This window comes from Henckelia pumila, chromosome 3, assembly GCF_033568475.1.
Source record: "Henckelia pumila isolate YLH828 chromosome 3, ASM3356847v2, whole genome shotgun sequence".
NCBI lineage: Eukaryota > Viridiplantae > Streptophyta > Magnoliopsida > Lamiales > Gesneriaceae > Henckelia > Henckelia pumila.
Genome location: NC_133122.1, coordinates 36,351,535 through 36,373,698, shown reverse-complemented (window position 1 = coordinate 36,373,698; position 22,164 = coordinate 36,351,535). Strand labels below are relative to the sequence as shown.

At 34.9% G+C, this 22,164-nt stretch overlaps 1 protein-coding gene across 2 annotated transcripts; it reads left to right on the top strand.

Annotated features, from left to right (window-relative positions):
- Positions 1-8,986: 8,986 nt before the first annotated feature.
- On the top strand, positions 8,987-20,876 carry LOC140893136 (villin-4). 2 transcript variants are annotated; one of them, XM_073302202.1, is made up of 23 exons: positions 8,987-9,252; positions 10,577-10,678; positions 10,877-10,976; positions 12,120-12,188; positions 12,267-12,503; positions 12,592-12,769; positions 12,852-12,981; positions 13,469-13,631; positions 13,726-13,873; positions 14,031-14,131; positions 14,597-14,752; positions 15,586-15,654; positions 15,753-15,821; positions 15,928-16,065; positions 17,885-18,013; positions 18,279-18,426; positions 18,559-18,569; positions 18,775-18,915; positions 19,050-19,175; positions 19,255-19,320; positions 19,596-19,926; positions 20,012-20,223; positions 20,332-20,876. In XM_073302202.1, exons 2-23 carry the CDS (start codon positions 10,623-10,625, stop codon positions 20,443-20,445), a joined length of 2,892 nt encoding a protein of 963 aa, XP_073158303.1. In that variant the 5' UTR covers positions 8,987-9,252; positions 10,577-10,622; the 3' UTR covers positions 20,446-20,876. The 2 variants fall into 2 exon arrangements, with proteins under 2 accessions (XP_073158303.1, XP_073158304.1); XM_073302203.1 differs by lacking the exon at positions 18,559-18,569 and having other exon boundaries at positions 18,279-18,434.
- The last annotated feature ends 1,288 nt before the right edge of the window (positions 20,877-22,164 follow it).

Genomic DNA, 22,164 nt, shown 5'->3' with positions numbered 1-22,164 from the left:
AGAATTTCAAATCTAAGAGTTCTACCGCTGCCGATGACTTTGTGATTTTGACTGGACTACAGGATAGTCTACGTCAAATCACTCAACTGCTTCAGCACTATCAAGCTCTCAACATTGACAACACACCAGCTTCAGCAGCCTGTTTACAAGCTTATGTGCTGGAAGGACAAGTGATGATGAAGACCTTTCTCACTCAAGATCAGGGTGAGGAAGACGTCTATGCTTTTTCTTCTTCAGATGGGATTCTGACCGATCTCATCACTGCCGACCTCTTTCAATCATCTGCTCTAAAATCGAGTGTGGCAGCCTCTTCATCGGTCGACCCCTCCTCCACCGCAGTCCAAGCAGTCACTCAACCGGAAGTAGTTGTGATTGTTCACTCCTTTCCAGTGACGACCGCTCTCACCTCTCCAAGTCATCCATAAGATGTTTCAGAAGTGGTTGCACAAGAGATACCTGTCACCTCTGTGACAGAGGCTCCTTGCAGTAGTGCAGCAATAGTGCCCCCAATGGAGACACCAAGCACTATTGTATCACCTGCATCTCCAGTACAGCAAGTGACTGATGCTGATCAAGCACATCAACCGTCTCCATCCACTGAAAATTTTATGGAAGATCTCATTATGGATGAACCAAGTGCTGATCCTGATACTCCACCAACCATATTGGCTGCAGTCGAGACTATTACATCTCCAACTGTACCATTATTGGAGGGTCCATCATCTAGCTCTCCAGCCAGATCACCATCACCACATCATCGTGAGTCTAGCCCGGTTTCACCAAGAAATGACCAACAAGGGCAAATGCTTCAGACTGATGAGTCTTTGATTGACGCCATGGCCGCAGCTCTAGATCATACCTTGATTAATAGGCTACATGAGCTCACGCAAACGGTTAGGTCCTTCTCTCAAGATATCACTAACTCCTCCTTCTCCGTTGATAATTCACGCCAGACGATGATTCGGCATTTCGAGACCGTGTCTCGAGACCTTGCTCGTATGACCACAGAGATCACTAATCATCATCGCACTCAAATCAACACGCTCTCTACCGTCTCTGAACAAGTTGTCCGATCCGAAAATCGCCTTCACAAGCAGTTGAATGATCGGATGGACACTATGCAAGCTACTCTACTTGCTCAACTCGATGCAAAGATTGACAATATGCAATCCTGCCTTGGCACTCAACTCACTGAGATCATCGTTCGACTCAACCAAGGTGATGCCAAAAAGGGGGAAGAAGAGCAACGTAGAGAAGCAGAGGCAAGAAGACGAGAAGAAGAGTCCAGAAGAAAGGAAAAAGCCGACAGAAGAAGAAGAGAAGGCGACAGGTCAGGAGATAGGTCGGGAGGAGCCAGTTGGTTCAAAAGATGAACAATCTTCACTTATCTCAGCTGCATCTCATTTTGACTTTCTTCTGTAGGTGTAATAAAAATGTTTATTGTACTTAATGAAATTCATTCTCTCAATGAAGTTCATTGTACTGCTTTCATATTGTTCTTGGGGCACTTAAGTTTTGTCATCACCAAAAAGGGGGAAATTGTTGAATCCGATATTTTGGTGATAACAAACAACAACTCATTGTATAGGAATGTGCTGCCAACCATTGTATTTCAGGAATCTACTACAACTTCTACCGGAAGCTTGTCAACCGCCTATGTCTCTCGACCGGTTGAAGTCTCAAGCCTATCGACTGGCTGAAGACACAAGGATAAATCCATCTACCGGAAGCTTGTCAACCGCCTATGTCTCTCGACCGGTTGAAGTCTCAAGCCTATCGACTGGCTGAAGACACAAGGATAAATCCATCTACCGGAAGCTTGTCAACCGCCTATGTCTCTCGACCGGTTGAAGTCTCAAGCCTATCGACTGGTTATTCAAACCAGCAGAGGACAAATATCCCTACCGGTAGAATGCCAACTGCCTATCAAGATATCTCGAGACAAGCACCTGTGACAAGATGTTCTTTGCAGGATCCTTTATTAAAAGCAGAACCGACGTATCAGAAGATTTGTTGACTCCTGCAAATCAAGACAACAGGTTGCACCAAAATGGCAAAAACACAGAATGACTGCAGATAAAGCATTCGACCGTTTATTCCAGTTTTGGACCCTGGAAGTTGTCTGCAGTGTACGATCCTCATGCAGAATCATCAATGCATTTATGAGCATTAAATGTGCATTCAATGCAGCATCAGAACGTTCAAAATAAAGACGTTGATGATTGACCTATTTAAAGGGAGGATTGCTCAAGAAGTGAAAATAACAACAATAACAACAAAAAGGAACAACAACAAGTGATACGAGACAACGAAGAGAGACATTTCAATCACTTGAGTAATATCAGAAGTCCTCATCTGATATACTTGAGCACACTCACAAGATCATTCATCTGCTGCTCAAATAAACCCTCGCTTATAGTTCACGTATCTGATCATCAAGGATCATCCTAGGGTTTCCAAGCCTCTCGACCGCTCTGCAGTCTGAGAAGCTCAACTCAACTATACTCAGTGTTGAAGAGACTTGAAGCTGCTCTGAAAGCTTCCACCAGTCTGATAAGAACTGAGAATCTTATCTGTGTAAATCTAGGAGTTTCGGATTAGGCATTGGATAAGTCCTAAGTCTGAAGTGGGTGTATTACAAGACGTTGTAATAACCAAAGTCTTCTAGTGAATTCCTTCCTAAGTGGAAGAAGGGGAGACGTAGAAGGATTAAGTCTTCGAACTTCCATAAAATCGTGCTTTAGCCTTTACTGCCATTTATCTTACATCCTGCTCATACATTGCTTTATAAACTTTGCATCACTAAAACCTCTGAACTAATTCCGCACTATTTAAGTTGTTCAAAACGTTTTAGAAGTTGAGAAAACAGATTAAGTGAACTAAACCTCACTTGATCATTTTAAAGAAGAAGAAGAAAAGTTTCAGAGTGTATTCACCCCCCCCTCTACCCTCTGAACCGATCCCAACACCTCTAACAACATATAAAATAAATGGCATTATAATAATAATAATAATAACAAATAAAAGGGAAGGAGAGTAGGAGACAACATATTAATCGAAAAAAAAAACTCCAAATATCTAATTGTTTTTATATATTTACTGAGATCTTTAAAATCTATCCCCTAAAATTATATTCTCATTTTTTTTAATAATTCATATATATATATATATATATATCACATTTTCATTTTTTTTTGCCCAATATATAGGCGTGTAAGATAATTATTAATATTTATTTCAATTTTTTCACTATATATGCTCTATTAATTAAGCTTGAATTAAATATATTATTTACTTTCAATACATTTTTACACCATGAGTATTCATTAAATAGGGGTAATATAACAAGTTATTTATTAATTGACATTTTAAAAAAAAATAGTAATATGTGTGGGGAAAAAAGTAAATCTATATATATGAGGTCGCAAAAATCCATTATAACAAAACAAAACTAACAACAAAAATAATAACATGATCAAACTGGTTTTCGATCTGTCCACAACAATGTAGAATTATAATTGGATCAATTGGAAGTTGGAACAGATCCATATATATGTATGATTCAACGGTTCTGCAGTACACAATAAAGATCTTTCCTCGAAACGAACAAAACTATTTTATTTAAATAAATTTTATTATACAAATAAAAAAATTATGCATATGGGTTTGTCTCATGAAAAAAAAGGAAAGAAATTAAAAGTTGTAATATCTTTATCAGAAATGGATCCAGAGATCCAGAGAGGGTGGGTGCAAGCGTCCCCTCAATTTTTCCAAGTTTTTTCCTCTTACCTTAATAATTTTAACAATTTACCCTCATTAATTTAGTCAAAATCTACAACAAGCTTATTGATATTTAAAATACGAGTTTCTTTAATTTGATAATAAATTTATTTTTTAAAAAAACTACCGGCTCATCGGATTCACAATTCCACAAACACAATCATTCAATAAAATTCTTTTAATATTAATATTTATTTTAATAATATTTTAAAATAATAATAATAATAATAATAATAATAATAATAATAATAATAATAATAATAATAATAATAATAATAATAATAATAAAATTTCGTCCTCCTAGTAAAAATTTCTGACGTTGTTCTCGTCTCTTTGTTATTATCGTTACCCCATTTATTTTATTTTTCGTAATATTGGTTTTTTCTCATTAAAAAACAATGAAGATGCCCCAAATCCACCCTACGACATTGCCTTTATTGGAGGTTCACAAACACATGATTTTTGGTATAAAAAATAAGGGTGACACTTTAAACAAGAAAATCAATAACCCACCAGATAAACATCTGGGGGTTGACATTAAATGTTTAAATAATTATAAAAAAAGAAAAAGAAATAGACATTATATAAGTTGATAAATGGATAATTCATTTTAAAAATATTTCCCATTTGATGCACGCAGCTCGATACGTGTGTTTTCTACATATTTTGTATGCTTATATTTATATTTAAAAAAATTAGACGGAGGAATATTTGTCTCTGTCATTATCATGCTCTAAATATGGTTCACAAAAAAGAGAGAATAATCGTAAAAAATATGTTCAAACCATCTATTTGAAATCTAATGACCTATATTTGGATGCTGTAAATTAAAGCACTATCAAATTTATAAACATGAATATTAGGCAAGTTTCACTCTATAAGACTGTGATGTTTAGTTTACCAAATTCAATGAACTTAGACTTTGCGTATATCATGTGCCACTATTTTTCTTTTTAATATTACTATGTATAATTTGGTTAACCGCGTTGTTGATCAGAGTATATTTGAAATTCATTGCAATTATTATAGAAATTGAAAAACTTGAGATGTAGTGGACTTGAAATTCATGTCTAAATTTTTCCTTCCATGTAAGTTACAAATTGAAATTAATCAATTTATTAAATGACAAAAGGTCGTTTTGTTCTTTTAATTTTTCTTTTTTTTTTAAATCTCGTAACTAGTAAAAAATTTTAGCATTGGTCCGCTAACTTTAAAATTTTGATATTTTGGTCTGTTTTTTTATCATAGCGTCAAATTTTAGTAGGATTTATAATTCAGTGACCGAACCATGAAGTCACATAAATGACAACAAAATTGAGAAGGATGAAGCCTCAGGATCACTAAGGTCTAGGGTTCAAATATCCCAAAAACTGTATGTGATGTTTACTAAGGTTAATTTAACCTCTCATTGTAATTATTAGATAAATCGTTTCACACATTTATACCGTAATCAACAATTTTTTTTTTAAATATATATATATATATATATATACCAAAAATTATTTTATAACACCTTTATGTTTAATTGGAAAAAAACATAAATAGTAGAACAATTTCTCTGTCTTTTTGAAACATGTAACTATGTAAGTTGCAACATTAATTGACTAATTTTGCTTCTGATCATCATGTTATTACACAAGCTGCAATTATGGGCCATGCCCATTATAGGGCCAATCAGAACATTGAAAATTAACAAGGGGCCGAAAGTCATTCAAATGGTCACCTCACATGGCTTCTCATGAATTGAGCTATTGTTTGTCCTATACCAAATTTCACAAACATTTGTGAAGCGAAAATAATAATAATAATAATAATAATAATAATAATAATAATAATAATAATAATAATAATAATAATAATAATAATAATAATAATAATAATAATAATAATAATAATTGACAAGTGATTGAATCATTCTTTGAAACCTATGTTTTAACAAATATGCACAGATATACAAATGTCGAACTTCGAATATGCACAATTCGGTAATATTGTGCTTGAATCAGGTCTATGATTACACATTTTTTGTTACTCGGATGGAAATATTTCAATATGAATTTCGAATCCACTATTTTTATATCAAGTTAAATAATTTCAATAGTATGGATTTCAAATACACATAAGATGGGTATCGTTTAAGATTCATTCATCAATTCATTCTCTAGCTAAATCAAATCTATTGATCCATGGACGATTTAAATGATATGTTTACGCTTTTAATTGACCTGTTTGATATAACATCACTTGGGTTACCAGACCAACCTCGATGATCTAATTTTCTAAATGGAATCTTTGTTGTATATATGTACTTTTATTCATGAGATGATATAGTTTTCTTGATTTTTTTTCTCAATTATGATCCATCCGATTGAACCAACATTATAACTATCAAAATTAGGAAACAATTATATTACATTCGTTTCAATTATATAAGTTTCTTTTGTTTTTCGCTCCAAATAAATAGACAAGTTTCTCTATTTAGGATATGTTTATGTGAAATGAGTCTATTCGATTCATATATAGAACAGCATAAGAAGTAATAATTTAATGTGACAAAAAATAATACTTTTCATGGATTAAATCGATAATGAGATTTATATCACAAAGTTAACTTGTGACACGGTTTCAAAAATTTTTTGTGTTATATTTTAACACAATCTATCTTATTTGTAACTAATATGCCCTGGTTCACTAAGATTAGTAAACTTACAACAATTTTTAAATAAATTAAATAAGAATAAAATATGGTGTCTTTTTTGTAAACTTTGTGTTTGTTCTGAATTTTGAGGGCGTGTCATGTATGCAAAATATGAAATTTGAATTTGAAAACACAAAATATAGCTTCTAATTTATCAAACGATGTGAATCCGATCGAAACGTTGGTTCTATTTTCTTCGTTTAATTTAATGCGACTAAAACCATTGACTCTACTGAAAAATAAAAAGGGAATTCTTCAAGTGATAACATTTCGTACGAACTTGAAAGATGCAAACCGAAATCTGATAATTGCTGCAAAAATATGAACAAGATGCTAAAAAAAACAAAGATATAGGGAGTGTTTTAGAGAGCTTTTACTTATTTAAAAAGTGATTCTAGTAGAGATTATTTTGAAGTTGTTGAGAAGCTAAAGTAGAGATTGTTTGAAAATAGAAGTTGAAAACTAATACAAGCTAAAGTTTAGTGTTTGAAGAATAATTGCTTTCAAACTTAATTTTTTAATTAAATGACAATAATGCCCTTATTTGATTATTTAATTTTTGATAGTCACACTATCATGAAAAAATGAGTTTATATATTATTATTACATTATGAATTTTGTATCAAAATATTTTATTTTTTGTAATATGAATACTTGAAAAAATATATAAGATTAATAAAAATAAAATATAAAAAATGACAAAATTTGTATAAATATACAAGATATGTACAAAAATTTATGAAAATATATATATAATATATATATATATATATATATATATATATATATATTAATAAATTCTTGTAATAACAATGCAAATTTTTTTTAAAAAAAAAATTTAAAAATGCTTGTAATAATGTAAAATTAAAAAAATATTTTTTTAAAAAAATGCTTGTAATAATGTAAAATTTAAAAAAAATATTTTTTTTAAAAATAAAAACATATGCTATATGATAACTTCATTAAGTATATAAATGTCAACTTGTAATTTTATACCTTAAATAAAAAAACATCAAATTTGAGATTCTTGCTTTTGGGTAAAATGTGTAAAAGATAAAACAAAATTTATTATTCACAAACACTCAAAAGTTTCTCTATTCATCTAGAAGCTAAGAAGCACTTTGTAGAATCTCTACCAAGCACTCCAATAATATTGCAAGGGTTTGTGATATATTTGAGTTGTCTCTCTTCTTATCCTGTTTCTTGCTTTTGTAATAATCTCCTCGACCCAATCCTCCCACGGTTCAAGGCTTTAGCCGCTAGTTCCTTGGTGTCTGGATCGATGAGCTGAAAATATTTCGTAACTTCTTGTACTTTCATTGACATTTTCTTGGGCTAATAATTTAAGTTTTGAAGACCAATATTTTGTTTTTTTCAATAATTTTCTCGATACGTATGAAAAAGAAACAAATCTATATATCCGAGACGATAAGTATCGCTTAGAATTAGGAATGAAACCCCCCACAAAATTAATTGAGAATTTAAAAGATTACAGATGTTCCATGTCTTGCCACGGCTTGAATGGTGATTATTTTAATATATGGCAATGAAAGATTTTCAAGTCAAATAATAATACCATACTACATCGTAGCTGACACGATCCCACCTCGTCATCCGCCATTGCCCCACACTTGGGTCCCATTCCGCTGCCAGTTTTAGGCATCTTCGCATCTGCTAGCGAATAAGAAATGAGACCCTTTTCTTTTTTTCCATTTTTTTTTCCTTTTCTCTCTTATAGTTATAATTCTCCTACTTTATTTTTTTCGTGTAACGGATAAATCTCGAATTAACATAATAACTTATAAATTATGTTAGTCTAAACAAATCTTGTGTAACAGATCACTTCGAAAAAGCGTTAGTGGCCGGTGAGAGAATCAAACTATTAACATAAGAATGGAACTTTTTGGCCTTTATGACTAGCGGCACCGCCTATCCCGGTGTCCAATTGAAAGTCAGCTCAATGCCCACCCTAAACTATGGATTAATGAATTTTGCTGTTCCTTTTCTGACCGTGGAAATGCAATTAATGGGCTGCCTAAACATTTTCCTGTTTTGATTTTGAATCAAGATTCGTGTTCATGGGCTCCCATACTTGATTTCTTTTCTTTTTTTATGATAATAGTAATAAAGACGTGATTTTTCTTTAATAATGGTTGATGGGTTCTTACAGTGGGAATTCAAGAAAATTTTACTGTGGTTTTAAGTAATTTTCTTCCATTATCATTTGTGGGCTTTCAAAAGAAACCTCTTTTTCCCCCCTTCAAATAGTGAGCAGAGGTTTACTGTATTGGCACATTTGAAAAGGTGCGATTGATTCCTACCCAGATGGATTAATTATTGAATCTGTTGTTTTTTCCTCTTCTTTTGCATTAATTTAATTGATATTTGTTTGTTTAATAATGGGTTTAATGAATCTTTACAGTTCATACACGATTATGCTTTTGTTAAGAGGGGCCTTCTTTTTTTAGCTGTGTTAGTGATAGGCACGCCTGCCAGGTAAACTCGCCATCATACCCTCCACCCAAACCCTTCTTTCTTTCTCTCACACAAAAACATACACACATACTGTTCTTTGCCTCTCTCTCTATCTTTGATCCTTAAATTTCCGTAAATCGAATTTCTTTTGGATTTTCCTTTTTTGGGCTTGAAAACCCACCTTTTCTCTTGTAATCTGGAATTTTTTGTTGATTTAGCTTAGTTGAGGGATTTGGCTGGATCTGGCTGGATTATTTAAGTGGGCTTAAGGCTTGCTTGCATAATTCACAGATAAAAAGGTAATTGGTTCAGCAGAATTTCCCTGCTTTCTGTTCCTCGGGTTTTTAATCTTTTTTCAGCATTGATAATGTATAAGATTTGATTTTTGATGTGATGCTATAAGCCGTGTTGTTGTCTTTGTATTGTTAAAAATCGAATCTTGATGATGAGGGAGGAGACATTTTTCGTTTGGACAAGTGATGGAGCATTGAAAACTGTAAATTCTGAGGTTTATTATCTGTCGGTATTGAAATGCCGATGCGCCTTTTATTGGTGGATCGTACAAATGTCAATTCATTACTTCATCCGAATGAGAGACGATATTTAGAAGTTCAAGATCACTTGCCCGAAATATTGGAGAAAGAGAGGGATTCTTTGGCTGAATGAGCCATCAATCAGTTTTGCATAGGGAAACAAATTGGAAAGACTTTTCTTACGTCATCTGTTTTATTGCTGGCACTGCTTTGCTTCTTCTTTTCACCTCTCTCTCTCTCTCTCTCTCTGGGTGCATGGGATCTCGCGCATTGGTTTATTTATCCATTCTCGAATGAGGGAGACCAGGAAGTTACTAATGGGAAGAGAAGAAGTAGTTGCTTGCATCTAATTTGATCATAATAGATAGCTATGTTTGTTGGTTCATGGTGGTTTTCCTGGGAGAATATCATTTTAGATGCTCCTTAACCCTTATGTCAATCTTTTACGAAGTTCTCCATGTCATTCACATAGTTTGTATATTTTAACAACTCGGCGAGTTTATCTACAATAGCAAGCATGGAAATTAACCATTGATAAATAAAAGAAAAGACACGAGCATGTGGCTTAGTTGTCGAGCTCTTCTGACTTGGAGCTGAACACTGCATGACATATGGAGTGAGAAGCATGAATCTGGATGTACTTGCAAAATTGATTGCACAGAATGATGTTGAGTGGAGAAGCGGCTGTTTCCAGTCTGCATTTAACATTGGGAAATATCTGTGGGTTAATTCGTCAGAAAGTAGTTTGTGTCCGTGATTTTTCCTCGGTCTGGGATAAGAATTTTCTGTAATTATGGAATGTTGATTGCCTTGGGACTTCTGGTATGGATGTGTGCAGTTCAGTAATAGAATTATGTGGATGGATATCTTTAACTATATCAAGGTACTGATAGTTTCCAAGACTGAACAATATCACATTCGCACGGTTGGTACGAATGCGAGTGTAATTCTTCCCTTCTCTGTAAAAATTTCTGGTTACTTATGATATCCGTCTGTGCTAATTGATGTTTTAGTTTTGGTTTTTCCTGATCATATGTGACTATCATCATGTGTTTTGTAAATCTAAGAGTTTATCCTTGGCTTGTTTCAGGTCAAATTTGAGTGTAGGAAATTCTTAAAAGTCCGAGGAAAACAGTATGTCAGTTTCAAATAAAGATTTGGATCCAGCTTTCCAAGGGGCAGGACAGAAGGCGTATCCTAATGCTACCCTATCAAATTCGTCGTCACATTATTATTAAGTTGCAAATAATTATGTCTGATCATTTCTGCGTGAAATCTATTTGCATATTCATTTTGCTGACTGCCATTTCAACTGTAGTTTTACTGTTACACTTGCAATTGCTGCCAGTATTTGGGATCTCCGCATGTATACTTTCTTGACTTAGTCTAGTGGCATTGAAATATGGCGAATTGAAAATTTTAATCCGACTCCAGTCCCAAAGTCTCTACATGGAAAGTTTTTCACTGGAGATTCCTATGTGATATTAAAGGTAATTTTGGGTTTTTCTACTCTCCAACAATAGTCATTTGCATCAATCTCGATTAAGTTGTTGCTCACCAGAAATCAATGTTGTAGCACATACTCACTTCGATTTTTGTGCACTTTTTCGTATGTGCATTTACTCACCTTAGTATTTATGTTTTGTGCAGCATTTCCTCTGAGGTTTTTAGCCAACCACGGATAATGTTTTTTTCTTTTCTTTTCTTCTTCTTCTTATTATTTTTTTTGTTCTGTTTCCCAGTTTGGTAATAAATAAACCTTCACTTTGGAGGATCACATAATAGTCCATATTTTTCTCTTCTCAAACCCTTTCCTAGCTCTATGCATTAGAATTTCATGTGCCCAACAGTTATCCTCTTGATATTGTAAAATAGGCCTTTACTTAGAGATGTTACTGGAAGGGATCTATGCTACATACTGTATAATACTGATTTCATGCTATCAGTTTGTTAGTGGTCTTCCAAAATTAGAAATTGTGCTTGTAGAAATTTACTTGGAAGTAGAAATCATACTTGTAGAATTTTTTTTTGATGGTTTAACCATCAAATGTAAAGCAATACTGTTTCTTGTTCAATCATTACAAATGGTGCTACCTTTTTATCATTATTTTTGCACAAATTATGAATTTTAATACATATACTACTAGAGTACCATATATACTCTTTACTGTTCATTTGATTTATCTCGGGGAAATCGTAGCTTTTCAGTTTATGTTTCCCCCATGCTCTGTTTATATTTATTTTGCATCAGTCATTCATCAGAAAGTAAAAGCTTTCTCAGAGCCTATCGTGTAGTTTAGACTTTAGATGGAAGAATTTGCGTGCTTGGTGAAGAGGCATAGAGAGGAATTTTAATGGGAGAGAACTGTGAATGTTTGATATCAACTAACTTAATTTTGATCACCCGGCAATGTCTGGCCTGCCGCAACTCATAGTTTGTATTGGTTGCTAACCTGAGTGATTTTACTTGGGCATCGCGTGGCAATAGTTCATTTAGCTTTTTGCAATGTTGGAACAACTAATGCTATTTCTGTTTGCGATGCTATCACACTTTCTTATAAGTTTTGATATTACTATTGCCTATGATGTTGGAAGTATGTATTTCAGTGTAATCTTACAGCTTCTTTTTGCAGACGACTGCCCTGAAAAATGGTGGCCTACGCCATGATATTCATTATTGGCTTGGTAAAGATACGAGTCAGGTAAGTCTATATGTTGCTTTTGAAAATTTTATTGTGCCTCTACAGATATCATTACGACGCAAGTATTTCCTTATATAGGATGAGGCCGGCACTGCAGCCATTAAGACTGTTGAATTAGATGCAGCACTTGGGGGGCGGGCTGTTCAATATCGGGAAGTACAGGGCCAGGAAACGGAGAAGTTCCTTTCCTATTTTAAACCATGTATAATACCTCAAGAAGGTGGAGTTGCATCTGGCTTTAAGCATATCGAGGCTGAAGAGCATCAGACCCGCTTGTTTGTGTGCAAAGGAAAGCATGTCGTACATGTGAAAGAGGCAAGATTTTTTTTGGTTGTTCCTACGCTTCTGATGCGCTATTTTAGTATGCATATCTTTATCATTATCTTGTTATATGATTGTGTAGGTGCCTTTTGCCCGATCTTCTCTCAATCATGATGACATCTTTATTCTTGATACGAAGTCTAAAATTTTTCAATTCAATGGTTCCAACTCATCTATTCCAGAGAGGGCTAAAGCTCTGGAAGTTGTTCAGTATGTTAAAGATACTTATCATGATGGAAAGTGTGAAATAGCAGCTATTGGTAAACATACCGCTCATTGGTTGTTTGAAAGTTGATGACCAAGTGATGGATGCATCATTGCTGCCTTTTCTTTTGACTGCAGAAGATGGAAAATTAATGGCAGATGCAGAGAGTGGTGAATTTTGGAGTTTCTTTGGTGGATTTGCTCCACTTCCTAGGAAAACAAATTCTGATGAACACAAAAGCTCTGATGTTGCACCTAGACTTTTCTGGTATTTAAATTCTTTCAATCATACCGGTTCCAAAGATCTCTTTCATACGTCTCGTGTTCCTAGCGTAGCATGATACATAATTAATCTTCGTCAGCAAATATCTCGATTTATTGGGAAATTTACCCAAATGAAGCTCTGAGGAGTTCTTATTTAAAATTTATTTTTTTCACATGCTGATAAAATTTAATGAAATATACTGATACGATTTCCATTTCTTATTTTGTAAACTCTTTTGGTTTTCAGATGAATTCTGCATAAGGCTGCAGTAGGACATTTTTACTTGTAAAACTTCTTTTGGATTGTTATTGGTGTTGTTTACATATTTTGATGTAGGATGAAAGTCAATCCGTTTTGAGCACATTTTGTTTGATATTTTCCCTACAATGTGAATGTTGCTGTCAGACTATTTGATATGTAACCAGATAATGGTAATTTGTTTATGATGAGGAACTATAAGATCTTGACATGTTAGAGTTTTATGTTCAAGTGTTGAAAAGGGAGAAGCAGTACCAGTGGAGGCTGATTCTTTTACAAGGGAGTTATTAGACACATATAAATGCTATTTTCTTGATTGTGGGACTGAAGTTTTTATCTGGATGGGGAGAAATACTTCTCTTACGTCGAGAAAAGCTGCATGTAGCACAGCTGATGTAAGCATAGTTTCTTTAGTTACTTGGCTTCTTCCAATGGGTTTTGCAGTTCTGTACTTATCAATGGACTCAGCAAATGACTTTTCCTGTGCAGGAATTACTGCACAGCCTTGATAGATCCAAATCTCATATAATCCGTGTGATTGAGGGATTTGAGACTGTCAAATTCCGGTCGAAGTTTAAATCCTGGCCCCAGTCAAGCAATGTGTCTGTGACAGAGGATAGTAGAGGGAAGGTTGCAGGTCAGTGCAACACGGATTTTATTTGCTATAATTTAAAAATAATGTACAACTACAGTATACCTTTGTTTCCCCTGTATTTTTCTTATCCTGTATACTGTCCAAAACATTTACCTATAATGTCTTTAATTCACACTATCTTTCCAATTGATGTTTCCAGCTCTTCTAAAACGCCAAGGAGTTAATGTAAAGGGTATTCTGAAAGCAGAAACCCCCAAGGAAGAACCTCAACCTTATATAGACTGCTCAGGAGATTTACAGGTGATGTGAAACCTGTGGTAGATCTGGTTCTATGTAAAGTTTTTCAGGAAAATTAGCATCATCTATTGTTAACGTTCTCTTATGGTGAATAAGTAATGTGCATGCCAGCAGGTTTAGGACATGGTTTTTAGAAAGACGTGCTACAAAAGTTAAAACTGTTTTTTACAAGAAACTAAGCAACTTAAGTAATTTGGTGGCGCTCTTTGTACCATTGTTCAGAATTCAGAAGCTATCTACCACTATTGTATAGGCTCAATACTGTCATTTATCTTGCACCCAGCAACTGATCTTTGAGGATGTGAGAGGATTTAGTTGTCTATGATATATGATTATTTTATCCCAAATGAAACATGTCTCTTGTGGTCTTGTTTGTTGATGATGGGGGTGAGAAATAAACCTTGTGAATTAAAATTGTTTCTAAACACACTGACACTGACACTGATTTATAGTTTACTACTTTTCTAGGTTTGGCGTGTAAATGGTCGAAAGAAGACTCTTCTCCCGGCATCTGATCAGTCAAAATTTTACAGTGGAGATTGCTATATTTTTCAGTATTCTTATCCTGGAGAAGAAAAAGAGGATCATCTAATTGGGACATGGATAGGGAAGCAAAGTGTTGAGGTGAAGTCACCCTTTGTTATCTAGCGTACCGGTGCTTGAATCTTTGGAAATATTTATCACTTTAACTCAAATTCACCAATGTCTATCTTTGCTGATGGAGATTTGACGCTGGTAAAAGCTTCTGACAAAAATACAGCATAGTTTATGAAAAGTGTTCAAATTATCTTAAACGCAACATGGATAGATAGAGTTCAAGATGGTGACATAGTTTCTGAAGCTGGCTTTGACGATTTACATGTGAAAAACTACCTCATTGACTTGAGAAATACATGCTGAATAGTCATGCCTGACAAATCTCTTCTCTTTGAGTAGGGAAGAAACCACGTAATGACAGGGCATCTAATGGTGATCAAGTAGCGCCAGTTAATGGAATAAATAGCAGGTCAAAAAGTGCATCACTTTTATTTTCAAGTTAAGGGTGGGATTTGACGTGTCAGTGGCCAACCCAAGGAAATGCAAATGGATAGAGATCGATAATGCAAATACAATGAAGAAACACAGGGGAACAAGATTGTTCTGGGGTTGTTCCAAGCCATTATTCCTGATTTTGAAATTTTTTAGATGAATCATGAGCCCAAATCTCTGTTAGTGTGAAAACTTACTACTATTTCATTGTATGTACTAGGCTAGAAAGTTCTAGCTGACACTTTCTAATTTTCACTACCTGAATATGGCTAGATTTTGGAGTACTAACATAATGATAGCATGACCCAAATAACCATAATTTGAAACAATTCTGTATGCCATATTTGAAAAGAAATAATGGATATCTGCTGTATTTATAAATATAATTTTCATGAATTATTAGAGTTGGTGATATGGTCCATTAACAGGGAGAAAGAGTATCTGCAACTTCACTGGCAAGCAAGATGGTCGAGTCTCTGAAATTCTTATCCACTCAGGCAAATTGCTTTCCTAGACAGCTTAATCGTCATTTGTTTTTTAAAAAATATCACATCTTGATATTTGTGTTAATAGTTGAATAAATTTTAATTTCTAGGCTCGCATCTACGAAGGGAATGAGCCAATCCAGTTCTTTGTCATTTTTCAGAGCTTCATAGTCTTCAAGGTGCTGGAGTGCACAAATATTTTGGCTTTGACATTTCTCTTGTTTCTAGTTTAACATGGTTTTAAGCATAATATTGGTAATGAAATAACTGTCTGCATGTCACCAGGGTGGTGTTAGTGAAGGATACAAGAATCACATAGCTGAGAAGGAACTTCCAGATAATACATATGCAGAGGATGGAGTGGCATTATTTCGAGTTCAGGGTAGCGGACCTGATAATATGCAAGCAATTCAAGTTGAATCTGTAAGTCATGTGTGAAATAAGCAGCCAAATACTCGTGTTCAGGAAAATGAATGTGTTGCATGCTTAAGAATATAGGGTGTTGTTGAGAAGAATTATCAGAATCGGGTGATTACCTCGTTTGTCTCATGAAGTATACAAGGGATGTGCTCCGCAACATAACCTAACCCCCTATCAAGACTCGGATGCTCAAAACATAGGCCCATGTTATCCTGACATTTGTAGCTTTCAACTTACCTGCCGCATAGATGCCTATCAGGCAGGAAAATTGGAAAATAAAAAGAAGCACAACACAGCTTGTCCATGCCCCTTTTCGGTGCCGAACTTGTCTCGTGTTTAATCAAGAAACTGTAGCTACAACTAGCGTGCTGGCAGGATACAGTACAGCCAAACACTGCTGCTAACAAATCATGTGGATTATACAACAATTAAGAGACTAAGCTTACATCCTACAGGGACACCTTATTTTTGTTAAAATTCAACAATAGACATGACTAAGAATCTAGTTAGGCACTCAAGAACTAAGCACATTGATATCTGACATATTCTTGAGAGAGTTTGCAAAAGAAAGACATCGGATTACAGGACATCTCCATTGATTAGCAAATCGTAGATATCTTCATGAAACCATTATGAGAGGCTAAGTTTACAATTTCACAATCATTTGGGGTCGCTTGACTTTGAAGCGTGAGGAAGATCTTTGTAAATCAAAATATTTATGCATTTAAGTGAGGGTGAACTCTAGCTCTACAATGACAAGAGGCTAAGTTTTCACAATTTCACAATCATTTGCGATCACTTGATTTGGAAGCGTGTGGAAGATCTTTGTAAAATCAAAATAATTGGAAATATCCAAGGACAAAAAGGTAACTTGCGTCCATAATCTGAGCTACTATAGTAAATTGGATTCACAAACCTGCATCAACCGAGGGACTTCTTTTCCTAGCTGTACAGTAGAGTATCCAGGGCTTCGGGATTTAGGGAAAAGGTGTATCAAACGAGACAAACATGAGCTAACCCATCTATCCTACCATAATCCAATAAACCAAACGGAGCCTAGCTCTACATATTAGAATATGAAAGGTTAAAGTTGTCTTAACCGATTATTTTGATTAGACCGCTCAAAGGAGTTCCATTTGTTATCTCAAATTTATCAGTCGCCCACGAGGTGCGGGAGATCAAAACTAGTATATATATATATATATAAACCCTTTCAAATTCACATCATGTACATGCTAGTGTAATTACTGAATGACTTGTCTTTAACTGCCATTTAATTTCAAATTTGGGTTACTTTACCACCGCATCTACCCTCATGTTTCTGTCTGACACATGCCTCTGTCCTAGCTATATGTATGTACGTGTATAAAGCTCGACATTTTAATTTATTTCTCATGTTCACTTAGTATTTATTATATTTATGGAAAGTAGTCACATCAAGAGAATACACGCAGTTATACTGTAAGATGGGATATTTTAGGGTTACTGTAGGTCTCTCATCTCACAATCAACAATAAGCATGCTTGTAGCTCCTTTATCAAGGGGTTTCAGTATGGTTGGCCTGAGATTGATTATGAATGCTAATAGTCGGATTATAGATATTCTTTATGGCTGGCACCCCATGTTTGTGCCTGCTTTGGAGATGTTACATTGTTTTTAGTTTTACTTGTGTTTGAATATTACCGCATTTTGCCATCCATGTTCTCACCCCCCCAAAAAAATCCTGTGTTAATGTTCTGCCTCTGTTTTACCTGTGCTTGTTTTATATATGTTATATGTTTATGCAGTGAAGAGTATAAACTCGTGTTTATTTGATTCTCAGGTGGCATCATCATTGAACTCCTCCTACTGTTACATACTATTTAATGGGTCCTCTGTATTTACCTGGTCTGGAAGCCTTACTACATCTGAAGACCAGGAACTTGTTGAGAGGATGCTAGATCTCATAAAGGTCTTACCGCTGTTATTGCTGTTTCCTACTCCTTTACGAGTTCAGCTAAGAGTTATCAGTTGCTCACGTTGTGGTTTCTTAACTTTGTCACTGTGTTTTGTAAGATGGAGGTGTGATGATGTGTCATTTGTTAATACAGTTTCTGCATCTTACTGCAAACTGTATGGTAGAATAGTATTACCGAAGGATTGCAGTTTTTGTGTGGCTAAATTTTATACGGTATATGTGTAAAGTCTGCTTTCCTTATCCAGCTTTTTATTTGCAGCCAAACATGCAGTCTAAACTGCAAAAGGAAGGTGCAGAATCTGACCAGTTTTGGGATTTGTTGGGGGGAAAATCTGAGTACCCAAGCCAGAAGATTGCTAGAGAAGTTGAAAGTGATCCTCATCTATTCTCATGCTCATTATTGAAGGGTGTGTCCGTTATCTTAGTACTAGTTTAGCATTTTGGTCCATTTTTGTTTGCATATAAGAATAGCTCAACTGACTCTTTTTCTTTTTTGCAATTACTATTCTGCCATGCTGAAATTCACCGACGGTTTTCAGAAGATCTCAGGGTAAGTAAATCTCATTTCTTTTTATTTTACTGGAAAAACAGTAACTGAATCTGGTTTGTGCTTTTGACCCCTGTTATGCTTTTTTTTTTGCGACGACGGTCCTGTATTTATCAGGGTTGAGTGTCCCAACAAAGGCCTTTTGCATTAGTTTCCTTTTTTTTGACAGATTATCCTGCGTAAAACTTAGTTATATTCTGTATTGTAGGTCACAGAAGTACACAATTTCGATCAGGACGATCTGATGACTGAAGATATATTCATTCTTGACTGCCACTCGGACATTTTTGTCTGGGTTGGGCAACAGGTGCCATCCAATAACAAGATGAATGCATTAAATATTGGGGAGGTATGGCATAACCTGAGTTCATGGCTGAATTGGAAATACAAACTGCTGTTAATGAAAGTACACCGACAAACTATTTTGTAAAAGGAAAAATAAAGTTATTTTGACATATTTTTACCTTTTATTGCTTTCAACAGCAATTTTTGGAGCATGATTTTCTTCTTGAGAAAGTATCTCTCCAAACTCCTATATATATCGTTATGGAAGGGTCCGAGCCAACATTTTTTACTCGTTTTTTCTCTTGGGACTACACGAAATCTACGGTGAGTTCTTTTGCTGCAAGTCTTGTATGGACCTTGGAATTCAAAGTTCATTATATACTCAGTACTTCTGGGGTTACAGATGCATGGCAATTCTTTCCAAAGAAAACTTTCAATTCTTATCAATGGTCGCGCCCCTGTTATGGATGTAAGTTTCTGTTTTTTCTGATTCCTCTCCTGTTTCCGTCATCTGACTATGAGTTATATTTCCATTCAGTCCATCCTTTTTAGTGTTCAAAATTTACTGATTTTTCTTCATTATCATCAATATGATTCTCATGCATCAGTCAAATTTTATGTCTAATGACCCTAGACTAGCATAAAGTATTACATTTTCACAAATGCTATAACAAATTCTGATCAAATTCTTCTGGCGATCGTGAGGCGCTTGCATTGATTTCTTGTATGTTTCTCACCTGTTAGAAACCCAAAAGAAGAACTGCTGTCTCCTATAGCGGAAGATCTGCTGCACCTGAAAAATCACAGCGTTCAAGAAGCATGTCGTTTAGCCCTGAGAGAGTTCGGGTAAGAGGCAGGTCTCCTGCTTTCAATGCTCTCGCAGCAAACTTTGAAAATGCTGGTGCAAGAAATATGTCAACTCCTCCTCCAACAGTGCGAAAGATTTACCCAAAATCGGTGACCCCAGCGGATTCAGAGAAATTGGCTTCAAGATCAGCAGCTATAGCTGCTCTTAGTGCAGGTTTTGAACAGCCAGCACCTGCACGTAACTTCATCATTCCACGTTCCACTAAAGGTATAATTTAAAGTTCTTTAATAAATTATATGCTCCGTCTTCTAAAATTTTGTTTTATTTCTGCTATTGCCGTATTGCGTTAAAGTGATCCCTGCTTCACCTTTACCAAAACCTGAGCCTGAGAAGAACTCTAAGGAAAATTCTGTGGAAGCAACAAAACCCAAGCCAGAAACCATCCAAGAAGATGTGAAAGAAGGTGATGCGGAGGATGAGGAAGGGCTCACAGTATACCCATACGAGCGCCTTAAAACCACATCAACTGATCCAGTGGCAGATATTGATGTGGCAAAACGAGAGGTGTGTGTATGGAAAAGTATTATCACGATTAAGAATCCAATCCTGGAAAATATTATCATGATTAAGAATCCAATCCTGGCATTACATATAAAATGAATTGTTTTGCAGACATATTTGTCATCAGTGGAGTTCAAGGAGAAATTCGGGGTGACCAAGGATGTTTTCTACAAGTTACCAAAATGGAAACAGAATAAGCTTAAAATGTCTCTTCAGTTATTCTAAATCTATCCAAGGATTCCTCCGGTGGACGTGTTCTCGGAAATTCATGATCTGTTTTCACGAGTGGATTGCAGAGACGGCTTACTCTATACAGAAATATATCTCCCCAAGTTTAGGGACAGCATCAGTGCCTTTTTAGCTGCTGCTCGATATATCCACAAAGTTTGGATGCAAAGGAATTTTGTTCGATCATTCTTGTTATCTCAAGTTAATTTCTTGGTATTCTTTTTGGTTTTCCAGGTTTGATTTGAGCTTGTATACTTTTTTCCCGTCATCGTGTTTCATTATTTTCGGCTATTGATTTTTAGCAGAGTGGTTAGGAGGCTTGAAAATTGAGATTCTTAGCATAGACAAGTAGTTCCAAGGGTGGAAGGTGTGTACAGGAATTACTCATTATATTTTACTAGACAATAAGAAAGTGTGATTTTTCTCCAGTTAATTGCCACTCACTCAATACTCTTCCTCAAGAATTTGTTAGCAAAATACTGTTATTTTGCATCAAGTTTACAAAACTGATTTTTGGAGATTTTTGCCCAAAGGTTAAAACTTTTGGTTCTTAGCTTTTTTCTCAAGCATAAATTGATTACATTATTATTTGTCTTTAATAACCTACCATTGTTATTATCTTCAGTTGATTACAATCAATTTTTTTAAATTTTTTTTTTGGGCACGGGACCAAAAAACTGGCAAGAATGTATTTTTGTGTTTTTAGGTGGAGAGGAGGTTATCACAAATGAGTTTCGAACTTGAAATGTAGTATGAAACATGAGATTTATAAATAAACATGTTTATTGGGGTTTTTTACATGTCGTCCATAGGGTACTACCCTTGATTGGTCCAAATCAGTGTGTTCCACGTGGGTCCCATTGATTTGGGTCAATCAAAATCCGCCACGCTATCCACATGGCACTGCATCCACATTTAAGTACTTCGAGTTGAAAAATACATCATAAAAAGAAAAAATATTGATAAATGAAGCATTGATTCCTAGGAGTAAACGTTTAAATTTGATCACGATTTACTTGAATAAATTTCGAATACTATGCCATCTTCCTGGCAGCTTGAGCTATGAAATTTGTCTAAGCTTCGGAGTTCCTAATTTTTTCCCAGCCGTAACCCAATCTTGTATACAGGAAAATTCGGTCCTGCCCGGATAGGTGGAAGCACATGATTGGTCCAAATTATGTGGGTTCCACAAGATTGATGTGAGGTCCACATGATTTGAACCAATGAAAGAGTTTCACCTACCCCATGGGTATTAGATCGAAGTTACTAGCATGTCAAGTGTTACCGACTTTAAATTAGTTCTTTATCCGCTAATGACTCTGTTGCATGCAGGGGCGGATCCAGGAATTTTATGAAGGAGGGGCAGCCGGGCAGAATAAAATATCATATGTATATATATATAAATACATAATCACCACATAACAAAATTTAAATATAGTGCTCTCATTTAAATAATATTTTTATATTTCAAATTTCACTTACAATTTACCCCTACGACTTTCCATTTTTTGAAAATAATTAATAATAACTTCATTCGATAAACTAATATATATATATATATATATATATATATATATATATTTAAGTATAATTAATTAATATTCGTAATAATCTTTTTAGCAAAAAATTTTCTCTCCACTGTAGTTGTTGCAACTGGTAAAATAAAATTCAAACTCACAAGCTTGTAAGTTAACAATTCTTGTTTCAACAAATTGT